Below are 14,131 nucleotides of genomic sequence, written 5' to 3' on the forward strand. Positions count from 1 at the left end.
CATCATCTTAAATGCTTTTTCTTTTTAGCCGAATGGGCACTAACTCCCTAAAAGACACTTGAGGCTGTCAGAGCTGCAGACGAAGGTAAGGGTAGACTCGCCTCACCTCGCCTCGTTTATCCCCGGGTGTCTCTAGCTAGCATCAGCACACGGTCTGATTATCTGATCGTTAAGACGAGGAACCAGAAGACGATTCCGAGGGTTAAAAAAGTTTAAAGCCAAGACTGGAACTGAGATCAGACTGATATTCTTCAGAAGTGAACATTATCTCTCCCTCTGTGTGTGTGTGTGTTTGTTCTTTATCGTCAGGGTTTGAAACTATTTTAGCTGATTACGCGCTCTGGACTATTGAATAAAACAACACAAACACAATAGCTTGTTTGCTTTGTTCTGGGCTTCCCAGAACTGCTATTAGTGGAATGTGGCCTAGCAGCATGTGAACATTTTCCTGTAAATGAACACGACGTCGACTTCCTCATAGAAACGAAGATGTTTAAATACCTGCTCGTATGGACGCAACTGCAATATACACAACTACACCGTATGGCCAAAAGTATTGCGGCGCCTGACCATGAGCTTGTCGGACGTTAAAATAGACTGACCACCAAGATTTTGAAGTGTGTCTGTGTATGGGAATTTGTGCCCATTTAGTAAAAAAAAAAAAAAGATACCAGCATGTGTATGGCTGTCGAGTGGGACTGAGGTAATAGAGCTAGATTTGTGCAAAGGGGAACATGCTGGAACAGGAACAGACCTTCCCTAAACTGTTTCCACTGGCTAAAATGTGAATCTGCAGTTTTTGGTTCTTCTATTTGTCCATAATAATAATAATAATAATAGTAGTAATAATAATAATAATAAAACAATAATAATAAAAATACAATAATAATAATAATAATACAATAAGAAAAAGAAAAGAATAAAACAATAATAATAATATAATTAACTATAAAAAAATAATAATAATCAATAATAATAATAAAACAATAACAATAATAATTAACTATAAAAATAATAATGATAATGATAATAAACACAATATTAATGACATTAATATTGTTAATAAACATTATCATAGTCACAAAAATTATTAAAAAAACAGTAATATCAACAACAATAATAATAAATAATAAAATAACAATAATACATTAATAACATTTATAATAATAATAATAACAAATAATAATAGTAGTAATAATAAAATAATAAAAAATAAAATTAATAATTATAATAACAACAACAATAATAATAATAACAATAATAATGATAATAATGAAAATAATAAAATAATAATAACAATAATAATAATAATATAATAACAATAATGATGATAATAATAATATAATAATAATAATAATAATAATAAAATAATAATAATAATAACAATAATAATAGAAATAATAATAGTAATAATAATAATAACAATAATAATAATGATATTAATGATAACAATAATAATAAAATAATAAGAATAAGAATAATAACAATAATAATAATATAATAATAATGATGATAATAATAATAAAATAATAATAATAATAAAATAATAATAATAATAATAAAATAATAATAATAATAACAATAATAATAGAAATAATAATAATAGTAATAATATTTATTTATAGATTTGTTTTTAAATGTAAAGTGCGTTACTAATAAAATGTATTATTATTATTATTATTATTATTAATAATAATAATAACAACAATAATAATAATGATAATAATGATAACTAATAATAAAATAATAATAAGAATAAGAATAATAAGAATAAGAATAAGAATAAGAATAATGATAATAATAAAATAATAATAATAATATCTAAGAAAGAAACAATCAGCTTTTTGCAGCATTATGGTTCAGTGTTGATTCTTTCAGCTCAATGGTCAGTGATGGTTTGCGAACACATTAAAATCTTGCTAGGATGCTCCTGGGCCATCTATTAGTATTTTGAACGTGATGACCATCTATGTGATAAACAGTATTTATTATTAAAATTGATCTCCTGATCCGAGCGCTTGATAAAAGTTCAAAACAAAGCATCACCGCGTGTGTTATTTTTGTTTGTTTGTTGTAACCAGAACTGAACAGGGAAACGTTTCTGTATTTAATTTCTGGTTAAACTGGTCGCGTCCGTGTTTCTTGGCATCTACGAGCCATTGTCGGGCAGGGGACGATGTGAATTCCCGAGCTGAACATTGTTACATGTCACTGAGCTGTAAGTCGGGGGCCCAGTCTAAATTCTTTCATGTTTTTTTCACTTGTACTTTCCTTGTACAGATACTTGATGGTCTGGAAATTAAGTGAAGCGGTTCTGTCATGAATTCCTGGCTAGAATCATCACTAATGACCCCAGCTGTGGCCTGGTGGAGGCCTAGAGCCTTGGAAATGGCTTGGGTGACCGGTCTGGACAGGTCCAAGAGCAATGGTGGTTCTGAACCTGAGCTCAGAGACGTCAGCTGCATTTCTAGACCTTGTTGACATTTGACTTCTGTTTGGCTCTACTAGAATCTTAACTTGAGTTTGTAGACGCCACCAAGACCTCCCCTAGGGTTCCAGAGCCCACGAGGTCCTAGTTGTTCTTGGTCTTGCTCTTTACTCACAGAGAACTCTCAGAATCTTGTAATAATATTATGGACTGTAGATGCTGAAGTTGCAGCAGCAATGAGGAACCTGCTTGACCAACCCACCCTTTCCTCCTAGCTCCGAATTGACCCCTCAATAAGGAAAACCCTAGGTCATAGGTTTAGAAACTTTACAAATCTTGCAGCATTTTACCAAGGTCTTAAAAAAAACTACTCAGGAAGCTGTGAGAACACTGACCTGCCCTTCAAAACCCAACAACCGGTTTTGCCAGTTTTAGCAGCATCCAAATACTTTTGATCAGAGGAGTTATCATGTTTCTTCACCTGTCAGTGTAGGAATGTTTGGCATGATCTCTAGATCTTCTTCCTCTTATATCGTTATAGCTTATTTTTGAATTGATACACTTGAACAGTACAATAAAATGTATTTTCTGCCCCAAAATTTGGGTCAAGGGCCTCGCTCAAGAGCCCAACTTTGGCTGCATGGCAGAGCTGAAACTTTCAGACAACCTTCCAGTTGGTACCTAGGCTAGGAAGTTTGTAATGGGAACCCTTAGGTTACCGCTGCCCACCGTAGTCGTCTGTAGCTAATTTAGCATAAAGCTCAGGAGTTGCCTCAAGACTCCAGTGACCTGACTTGACATGAACTTCTAGCATCCAGGGCCGACAGACCAAAACCCCTGTTGAGCAAGCAAGGGCGATGGTGGCAAGGAACCAGACTTAGCAGGGACCTCCATCCTCCTTGGGTCCCATCATAACACTAAAAAGTTCTGATATTTTAATCCCACTGAAACCAAACACTCGACTCCTCAACGCTGTCAATACGATGACGTCCGTCTGTATCGACCACACGTACAATCTTACGTTTCTTTATTATTTCTTTATTTATTATGACCCCCCACCCAATAAAATGAAGACGATGGTCCGAGCTTTTCAACAACGCTCCAACCAAAATCTCACATTCGTATTGTTGACGGAACGTAAACCAACAGCGTCCTGATTTCGTAATTAAAAACGATGTTATTTAATGCAGAGCTGAATGTCCTGAGGTGGTTAAACTGGTCTCATGTTTCTTGGCATCTACGTACAATGACTGACAGGAAAACATTTTTGTTAGATGTTCACATAAATACCAGCTTGGCATTGTTGTCGGGGTTTATAGATCTAAATGTAATTACTAGATAATAAAATTGTTAATTAGGGCTTTGAAATTGCTCACAGTCTATAGAAGTGTGGATAACGTGTTCAGATCACATGTTTTAAAGAGTCTAATTATTGTAATAAAGAGTCTAATAGCTGAAATCAAGAGTTTAATTGTAGAAATGAACAGTCTAATAGCTGAAGAGTCTAATTGGAGAAATGAAAAGTTTAATTGTAGAAATGAACAGTCTAATAGCTGAGGAGTCTAATTGTTGGAATCAAGAATCTGTTTGTTAAGTTGAAGAGTCGAACTGTTGGAATCAAGAGTTTAATTGCTGGAATGAAGAGTCTAATCGAAGGAATAAGGAGTCTAATTATTGGAATGAAGAGTTTAATTGTTGGAATGTAGAGTGTAATTGTTGGAATGAAGAGTGTAATTGTTGGAATAAAGAGTCTATTTATTGGAATGAAGAGTTTTATTGCTGGAATAAAGAGTCTAATTATTGAAATGAAGAGTTTTATTGCTGGAATAAAGAGTCTAATTGTTGAAATGAGTTTAATTGTTGGAATAAAGAGTCTAATTGTTGAAATGAAGAGTCTAATTGTTGAAATGAAGAGTCTAATTATTGGAATGAGGAGTCTAATTATTGGAATGAAGAGTTTAATTGTTGGAATGAAGAGTTTTATTGCTGGAATAAAGAGTCTAATTGTTGAAATGAGTTTAATTGTTGCAATAAAGAGTCTAATTGTTGAAATGAAGAGTCTAATTGTTGAAATGAAGAGTCTAATTGTTGAAATGAGTTTAATTGTTGGAATAAAGAGTCTAATTGTTGAAATGAAGAGTCTAATTGTTGAAATGAAGAGTCTAATTATTGGAATGAGGAGTCTAATTATTGAAATGAAGAGTTTTATTGCTGGAATAAAGAGTCTAATTGTTGAAATGAGTTTAATTGTTGGAATAAAGAGTCTAATTGTTGAAATGAAGAGTCTAATTGTTGAAATGAAGAGTCTAATTATTGGAATGAGGAGTTTAATTATTGGAATGAAGAGTTTAATTGTTGGAATGAAGAGTTTTATTGCTGGAATAAAGAGTCTAATTGTTGAAATGAAGAGTTTAATTGTTGGAATGGAGTCTAATTATTGAAATGAAGAGTTTAATTGTTGGAATGAAGAGTCTAATTGTTGTTTTATTCCTGGTTCAGTAGCTCGAGGGCTTTGGCTCTGGTTGGCCTGTAAGAACTTGTTTCTACAGCCCGTTCAAACCTCTTCTGCTGGAATGTCTCTTAAATTCACAAAGCAACGTTCAGATCAAACCGAAACAAAGTGGTTGGCACTGATTAAGCCGACCAAGGTTCACCCAAACCCCAAAACCGTGAGGTATGGAGGCGAGAGCACCCTGCTTCCTCACGAACAGCGCTGCAAAAGTCCCGGGACATCTGATATCCGGAGTGTTCAGCCATTGTGCTCATCGGTTTTTATTTAATGTGCAGATAAACTGGTTCTGATTCAGAATCCGTAGCGTCACATTGTTTTCATTGACTCTGACTGACACGACGTGTGACATCACACCAATACTCTATAAAAGGTCAGAGCGGGGCCATCAGGCCACCGTTTCACTTGTGTTACTCCGAGTGAATCTCTACAATTCTCTCGATCAGGTACATTTGACCTGCTGCTTATTATTGTAAAATGTGTTATTATTATTATTATAATAATAATAATAATAATTATTATTATTATTATTATATATGTTATTGTTTAATATGTTATTATTATTATTATTGTTTAATATGTTATTATTATTATTATTATTATTGTATAATGTTATTATTATTATTATTATTATTATTGTATATTATTATTATTATTATTATTATTATTGTATAATGTTATTATTATTATTATTATTGCTCATTGTGAAACTTCTATTTTATTTTGCAGGAAAAAGGATCGCAGTTGATCATGATGGTGAGGTTTTGTGTTTAATTTCATTCAGTTTTTTCTTTGGATTTAAATCAAGTTGCTTTTAATCAAGTTTATTATTTTTATTATTATTATTTCCATGTTTTACTTTTATTTACAAAGAATTTTTGCTTGTACCCCTGTGTTCTCCAGTCCTACTGGATTCTGGCCTTGGCGCTCCCCTTGCTGCTCCAGGCGGCGCCCTCCTATGTGCGCCTGCTGCCTCAGGACTGTCACGAGATCTACAGGAGCGGCGAGAACCGCAGCGGGGTCTACACCATCTACCCCGAGGAGGAGGCTCCCGTCCAGGTCTACTGCGACATGGGCTGCAAAGAGGATTCCTTCCGCGGATGGACGGTAAGGTTGTGGATTAGCGAAAGCGAGGTTCGGAAGCAGGTTCGGTTGATGTCTGATCGTGTCCATTGCCCACGTCTCTCAGGTGTTCCAGAGGAGGATGGACGGCAGCGTGAACTTCTACAGACCCTGGGAGCAGTACAAGAACGGATTCGGGAACAAGAGTGGCGAATACTGGATGGGTGAGAAGATCTCTGTTATTGATTGATTGACGCTCTGTGCTGCTCGCTGTACCTCCCGTTAAACGCCGACGTGCTCCCGCAGGTCTGGACAGCCTCTACTCAATGACCAAGAACAAGCGCTACGAGCTGAGAGTGGACCTGGAGGGTTTCGATGGGGCCAAGGTCTACGCCGAGTACACCTATTTCTCTATCGGTGATGAAGACACTAGCTACACTCTCCAGGTCGGCGGCTTCATGGACGGAGGAGCGGGTAAGACCCAGAGAGCGTTCTCCATTCTAAGACAAGACAGGGCTGGAGAGGGTCTGCAGCATTGTACAGGTCTTAGGCAGACGTGTTCAGCATGGGTTCTTCTAGCTACACTTGCTCACAGTTGTGAGGGAACTCGGCAGGGAGTCGGTTCCAAACAGTTCCTCTGTGGATGGTTCTTTTGGGGGTGTTAAAGTGTATTTATCAAGAACAGAATCCCAGGTCATAGTAATAGAAACCTTGGGGCGCTCCGGTGGCGCAGCGGTGAAGGATCCAGTAAACACAAAACATATATTGTAAATGTAGCGTAGAAATAAAGAAATAATCTGTAAGTTCAGATAAAAACAACAACAGATTAGCGAGTGTATTTAGCCGCTTTACTTCGTGTCTTTACTTTCCTCCTCATTGTGTAAATGAATGTAATTTCTGTAACAAGAAGGTTCCAGTTAAAAGCTTCAACTGATACGTTTTGTTTTCACTACAGAACAAAAGCGCTCGATAAATCACGGCACAGCGGCCAAAATCCCAAACACAGCAAAAACATCATAACCGCTGCTTACCTTAGCTTCTGTTCTTCCAGATGCTATTACATTTATAAGCGTGCGTCCCATTAGGAATAGAATCCGTTATTTTGTAAATGTGCTTATAATTAAAAACCTCCAAACTTTTCCCGGTGGTGAAGTAAAACAGGAAGTGGTTAGAAAGCCGATCGAGCGTTTCATTACCACGTCATCTGTGTGACGCAAACTGAATAAATGCAAATAACAGCATTTCTTACTAACAATTACAATCAGAAGCTCTGATTGGTTCAGAAAGCGTCTTTCAACCATCAGCACCGATTCTGTAGGAGCGTTCCATTCACCCCGGTTGTTCCTGTGAAGTGCACTACGTAGGGTATTCCACCATTTTACTATGCGTCACAAGAAGAGGCTGTGTCCCAAATAAAAATATCCAAATATGTGCGGACATGCATGTGTTATTGTATATATATATAATAGTCACATGTAACTAATGTTAACACATGCTGATGCTAGGGACTCTTGTTGTTTGCGAGTCATGAGTCGATTCCGAGACATTTGAAACGAGTCCGAGTCGAGTCTGAAGTCACTGTGTGTGCGACTCACGTGCGACTTGGACTCGAGTCCCCATCTCTGGTCCGGTGTAAAAACGGTGCCAAGTCTGGTACGAGGACCATATCTGCTGTGGTGACGTCTAATAAAATAATAGAAATCACTCATAGCTACCAGTCCGACCCAGATCTTTAGGAGCTAATGTAGTGGCTGATGTTACAAACAGTTGATGTCAAAAGTCTAAATATACTTGTTTGGACACCTCCGCAGGCGATTCTCTGTACTACCACAACGGAGCGAGGTTCTCCACCTTCGACCGCGAAAACAGCTACTACCACTACTACTACGATTACTACTACTACTACTACAACTACTACTACTCCTGCGCCCGCGAGTCGCTGGGGGCCTTCTGGTACTTCGGCTGCCACCTCACCAACCCCAACGGCATCTACATGTGGACAGTCGACTGGAACAACTACGGAAAGGCCGTCTCCTGGTACTCCTGGAGGGGCTTGGAGTACAACCTCAAGTCCATCACCATGAAGATCAGACCCGCGCCTTGAGCGAAAGAGGGGTTTGAAGCAGAATAAAGTTGCTCTCTTATTATGCATTAATCTCATAATCTACTTCGCAGTTTGCTTTTCTTCGTTAAGCTTTAAGTTAGTTTAAGAGTTAGTTAGTTTAAGTAAAGGATATCTGTGAATCTGTAGTCTCAGATATATATAAACTCAATAAAATTATGCAATAATTAAAGATCTGTGGTGTTTTTATTGCTTTCTCCATCACTGACCCCAGTGGTGTCTACTGGTGGAGACCTGATTGGAACTATTGTGTGTTCTATCTCTCTAACACTATCATGAGGCGGTTAAACTGGTCCGGAGTTTCTTGGCAGCTACGTTGTGGTGACTGACAAGAACAAAGGTTTTGTTAGACGATGACATAAATACCACAGCTTGGCATTGTTCTTGGCTATTATAAATCTTAATTTAAAGACAATGTCATAATTAGGCATTGAATATTATGGATCGGGGCTATGAAGTTTGGAGACTTGAACTTTTGAATGTTCTATTGCGCAAGTTCTCTTTATTTACTCAATTTATGTCAAATATTTTAGGCTAACTCTTAAATTCAGATGATAAATAGCTTGAGGTTGGGTTATATGGAGTTTAAGGGAGCGTCCAAACTTCTGCGACAGACCTTAGAGGCTTTAAATTTCGAATGATCACACATAATTAAAGTTGCTTCTTTCTTCTCCATCGAAACATCTCAAATTCCATTCCAAATATTTTGTTTAAGTTTAAGTGCTTTCCACTTTTCTTTTCTACACCGGGCGTCCAATTTAACCCCATCACCAGCTCAGAAGTTGCCAGTGGGACCAGTGGGACCCAGGTAGACCCATCTACAGTCCAGAGCAGTCTGGCCAGAAGCGGCCTTGATGAAAGGAACTGCGGAATCTGAGGCAGATTCTTCAAACCCATCTACGAGATGCCAGGAGGAATTTAAACCACGTGGGCAACAAGTATTCCACCATGTTTACCCGGTTTGTGTTAGTATTCTGTTATAACAAGAGCTCTCAGAGTTCCAGAATCCACAAGGTGGGTCATCTCCGTATTTTAGATGCTCATGTTTGGAGATCGGAGGGTTGCATACATGTGCGATCCCAGGAACACCAAACTCACAGTGAAGAGCGGTGGTGGCAGCATCGTAAATGATAATACTGCATGAATAAAACCTCATTAAAGGAAACGTGAATGAAGAACCGCCAAGGAACCGAATCTGGACGTTCCAACAGAACAGACATGTGGCCACAATAACTGGAGACTGAAGCATTTAAAGTAGGTGAGGGTTCCTGCAAGGGGTCAATTAGAAATCTGATCGTTTCTCACCTCAGACCTTAGACTTTGTCAGCAATAACTTTTAATTTTAGAATATTTCATTTTCTAAAGTACAAAGAACGATAACCTGACGATATTTAGCTAATCCTGAGAGATTCCCATCATCCGCCTGCCCGACACGTCAAACTGGTTTTGGTTGGAATTCCTCGCATTTCTGATGCACGAGGAAACATCTGACCTCACTCGTAGGCACCGTATAAATATGGTAGACTTGTATACGTCAGATCTGCAGGGATCGGAGTGCACCGCTGGTACGTTAGACCACCGGTAAAGTACACCTGACCTGCTACCTGAGGATCGCAGTCCATCATGATGGTGAGCAGCTTTATTATCACTTTTTGACTTGTAGTTTCTCCGTGGTGGTGGGGCACGGGTTATGCAATCGTGTCCTTCTGCCTTGCCCAATATGGCCTGCAAAGAGGGCACGGAGGTGCAGATGATCGACATGTCGGTTCCCCTGTGAATTTGAGATTTGTCAGCTCCTCAGCTGGAAGCGTGATGCCTGGTTTGGCTCGGTGCGGTCTTCCACGGGTACATCATGCCAGCGAGATGCCCCAAAGGCTGAGTACTGACTTGTTCTGGGTTTCCTTTCTTTGGCAAGACCCGAATTCACTGCCCCTAGATTACATAAAGGTCCTGAACGTACCTTATGCAGCTAGAGTTGCTGTACCATGTGCTCCTCTGGTAGTTGCTACGTACCAAATTCTCTCTGTCTTCTCCAGTCCTACTGGATTTTGGCCTTGGCGCTCCTCTTGCTGCTCCAGGCGGCGCCCACCTGCCTCAGGACTGTCACGAGATCTACAGGAGTGGTGAGAACACCATCTACACCATCTACCCCGCCGAGGATTCTCCTACACAGGTCTACTGCGACATGGGCTGCAAAGAGGACTTGCTGAGGGGATGGACGGTAAGACTCGTTCACTCATCACGTTCATCACACAGAAAGTGTTTTTATGAGGTTTCATGACCGCGTCCGTTGCTCGGCTCTCTCAGGTCTTCCAGAGGAGGATGGACGGCAGCGTGAACTTCAACAGACCCTGGGAGCAATACAAGAATGGATTCGGGAACCAGAGTGGCGAATACCGTTAAACGTCGACGTGCTCCCGCAGGTCTGGACAGCCTCCACTCGATGACCAAAAACAAGCGCTATGAGCTGAGAGTGGACCTGGAGGGTTTCGATGGGGTCAAGGTCTACGCCGAGTACACCCAGTTCTCCGTCGGTGCTGAGGACACTGACTACACCCTCCAGGTCGGCGGCTTCATGGACGGAGGAGCAGGTAAGAATGCTGTTTTGAAGGCAAAGGGTGGTCACACCAAACGTTGATGTTGATGAGCGATGGGTTTGGCTGGAACACCAGAACCTAATAACCTAGTGGTGTGTTCTTGTCTGTTCGCAGGTGATTCACTGTACCATCACAACGATATGAGGTTCTCCACCTTTGATCACGACTCCAGCTACTATGGCTGCGCTACATTTTCCCCTTCCGGTTTTTGGTTCAATGCCTGCCTCCTTACGAACACCAACGGCATTTACATGTGGAGAGTGGATTACAACAATTATGCAAAGGGTTCAGTTCTATGAATGTGTGTGGAAGTGGTAGGAAAGGTGGAGGAGTAGCTGCCTTATTTAAAGATGTATTCCAGTGCAAAGAGACTGTGCTTGGCAATTTTATGTCTTTTGAATACCTCTGTTTTATTTTGAAGGGTACTCCCAACATTTTATTTTTAACCATTTATAAACCTCCAAGATACTCTGCACATTTTATAGATGAATTTACTGAACTACTGTCAGTTATCTCCACTGAGTACAGCTTCTTCATCATAACTGGGGATTTTAACATCCACTTAGATAATAACAAGGACAATAACACCAAAGAACTTTTTGGACTTTTTGACACATTTGGTCTATTGCAACATGTGAAAGGGCCTACACATACTCGAGGGCACACTCTGGATCTAGTTATTTCTAAAGGTCTTAACATTTCTTCTGTTATGGTCAAGGACTTGGCCCTCTCTGATCATTTTTGTGTCTTCTTTGAAATACTGATCACTCCAGATGCTCAAACTAGCTCTGTTTCTGTTCAGAAAAGGTGCATAATTGAAAGTACTAGTTCTCAGATTATGGAGGCCATAGCTATATCACCAACTTTAATTGCAGAGTCAGTTGATGAACTCCTGGATAACTTTAACGTGAAAATATTGACTGTCATGGATGTGGTTGCCCCGGTAAAAGTCATGAAAACGTTGAGCAAACAGAAAGCACCATGGCGTAACACAATGATGGTAATGGCTATGAAAAGAAAATGCAGGAGAGCTGAACGTAAGTGGAGGAAAACTAAACTTTAAATCCACTATGATCTCTATAAGCAAAGCCTTTGTAGTTTTAACTCGGAGTTATGCAGGGCTAGACAGCTGCACTTCTCTAAGATCATTAACAGGAACATCAACAACACCCGCACTCTATTCAACGTGGTCCACAAGCTTACAAATCCTCCAAAACGGATCACACCAGAACTTCTGTCCACAGAGAAATGTAATTAATTTGCTCATTTCTTCTGATAAAAATAAAAACTATTAGACTGACCATCAACGCCACACAGTCAAACGATGAAACCATGCTGCCCCTACAGACACCTAGAAATAACATGACTATTATGTCACAATTTAATACAATAGACCAAAAAACTCTGGAGAAAACAGTTCAGCATCTTAAATCATCGACATGTTGTCATCTGAATTTTTTAAAACTATTTTTAACTCTGTAAAAACTGATTTGCAACAAATAGTTAATGGCTCACTAGAATCAGGCGTTTTCCCAAAGTCACTGAAAACAGCTGCCATTAAGCCATTCCTAAAAAAGAGAACTCTGGATGCGTCTGTGTTAAACAACTACAGGCCGGTCTCGAATCTTCCTTTCACAGCTAAGATCATTGAGAAAGTTGTTTACAATCAAGTCAGCAGTTTTTTGAATTCCAGTGGTTATTTTGACAAATTTCAGTCAGGCTTTCGAGCTCACCACAGCACTGAAACGGCTCTCATAAAAGTGTTAAATGATCTACGGCTGAATACTGACTCGGGTAAAATATCAGTTCTGGTTTTACTGGATCTTAGTGCAGCCTTTGACACTGTAGATCATAGAATACTGCTGGACAGGTTGGAAAACTGGGTCGGACTTTCCGGAACAGTCCTTAATTGGTTCAGGTCTTATTTAGAAGACCGGAGTTACTTCGTCACTATTGGCAGCTGTGAATCTGACAGGGTGGCTATGACATGTGGAATCCCCCAGGGATCAGTTCTCGGACCTCTTCTGTTCAATCTTTATATGCTGCCATTAGGCCAAATGCTACAGGCTAACAACATTGATTACCATAGTTACGCAGATGACACACAGATATATCTGGCTCTCTCACCAGATGATTACAGCCCAATAGATTCACTGTGTCAGTGTCTGGAGAACATCAATAACTGGATGAGCCAGAATTTTTTACAGTTAAATAAGATCAAAACAGAGATTGTCGTGTTTGGCAGCAAAGAGAAGAGGATTAGTGTCAGTGAACACCTCAGTTCCCGGGCTCTAAAAACCAAAGACCAAGTCCGAAATCTTGGCGTTCTAATCGACTCAGATCTCACATTCACCAGCCATATTAAAACCATCACCAAAACAGCCTTCTACCATCTTAGAAATATAGCCAAAATCAAGGGTCTAGTGTGCCAACAAGACCTAGAGAAGCTCATCCATGCTTTTATCTCCAGTAGGGTGGACTATTGTAATGGTCTCTTAACTGGACTTCCCAAAAAGACCATTAAACAGTTACAGCTCATTCAGAACGCTGCTGCAAGAGTTTTAACTGAGACGAAGAGAACTGAGCACATCACTCCAGTTCTAAAATCTCTACACTGGCTTCCGGTTAGTTACAGAATAGAATTTAAAGTGCTGCTACTGGTCTATAAATCACTGACTGGGTTCGGCCCAGAATACATCTCAGAAATGTTTAGAGAATATAAACCCAGTAGATCTCTTAGATCCATGGACTCAGGTCAGCTAGTTGAGCCCAGAGTCCAAACTAAACATGGTGAAGCAGCATTTAGTTGTTGGGCTGCATATAACTGGAACAGACTGCAGGAGATATTAGATGTTCCGCAAATGTAGAAATGTTTAAATTCAGGTTAAAAACTTTTCTTTTTTCTTGTGCCTATGATTGAGCTCGAAATTTTTACTTATTCTAAATTGTAGTGTATATTTTACTATATTTTCTTTTAGTTTTCATGTTTTAATTTTTTATCTCTCTTGTTTTAATTATTCCCTAAATTGTAAGTTATATTTTACAATATTTTCTTTTAATTTTTCATGTCCTTAATTTTTTTTTTTATCTCTCTTGTTTGAATTTCATGTTGTCTTAATTGTAACTAAATGTTTGCAAGAAGTCTTTCTGAGGTTTTAGATCTCAGGAATGTTTTAATGCTTTTCATTAATTTTTTTTCCTTATGTAAAGCACTTTGAATTGCCACTGTGTATGAAAGGTGCTATACAAATAAACTTGCCTTGCCTTGCCTTTCCAATGGTGGAATGGAGGTTCATTCCACCACTTGGGTTTCAGTACAGAGAAGAGCCTTGATTCTTGTCTTACTCTGCTGATGTGCCAGACTATTGGCTCTTTAAGGTAGGTCTAAGGTGGGTCTGTCAGTTGAAGGGGTT

At 39.1% G+C, this 14,131-nt stretch overlaps 1 protein-coding gene and 1 pseudogene across 1 annotated transcript; both read left to right on the forward strand.

The window, feature by feature from the left end:
* The first annotated feature begins 5,356 nt into the window (after nt 1–5,356).
* Nucleotides 5,357–8,293, forward strand: LOC134328569 (microfibril-associated glycoprotein 4-like). Its single transcript, XM_063009681.1, has 6 exons — nt 5,357–5,383; nt 5,667–5,693; nt 5,841–6,044; nt 6,127–6,223; nt 6,306–6,473; nt 7,811–8,293. The coding sequence occupies exons 2-6, from the start codon at nt 5,688–5,690 to the stop codon at nt 8,101–8,103; spliced, it is 768 nt and encodes a 255-aa protein (XP_062865751.1). The 5' UTR covers nt 5,357–5,383; nt 5,667–5,687; the 3' UTR covers nt 8,104–8,293.
* A 1,548-nt stretch (nt 8,294–9,841) lies between these two features.
* On the forward strand, nt 9,842–11,017 carry LOC134328511 (microfibril-associated glycoprotein 4-like; annotated as a pseudogene).
* The last annotated feature ends 3,114 nt before the right edge of the window (nt 11,018–14,131 follow it).

Source organism: Trichomycterus rosablanca, chromosome 15 (genome assembly GCF_030014385.1).
Source record: "Trichomycterus rosablanca isolate fTriRos1 chromosome 15, fTriRos1.hap1, whole genome shotgun sequence".
Lineage (NCBI taxonomy): Eukaryota > Metazoa > Chordata > Actinopteri > Siluriformes > Trichomycteridae > Trichomycterus > Trichomycterus rosablanca.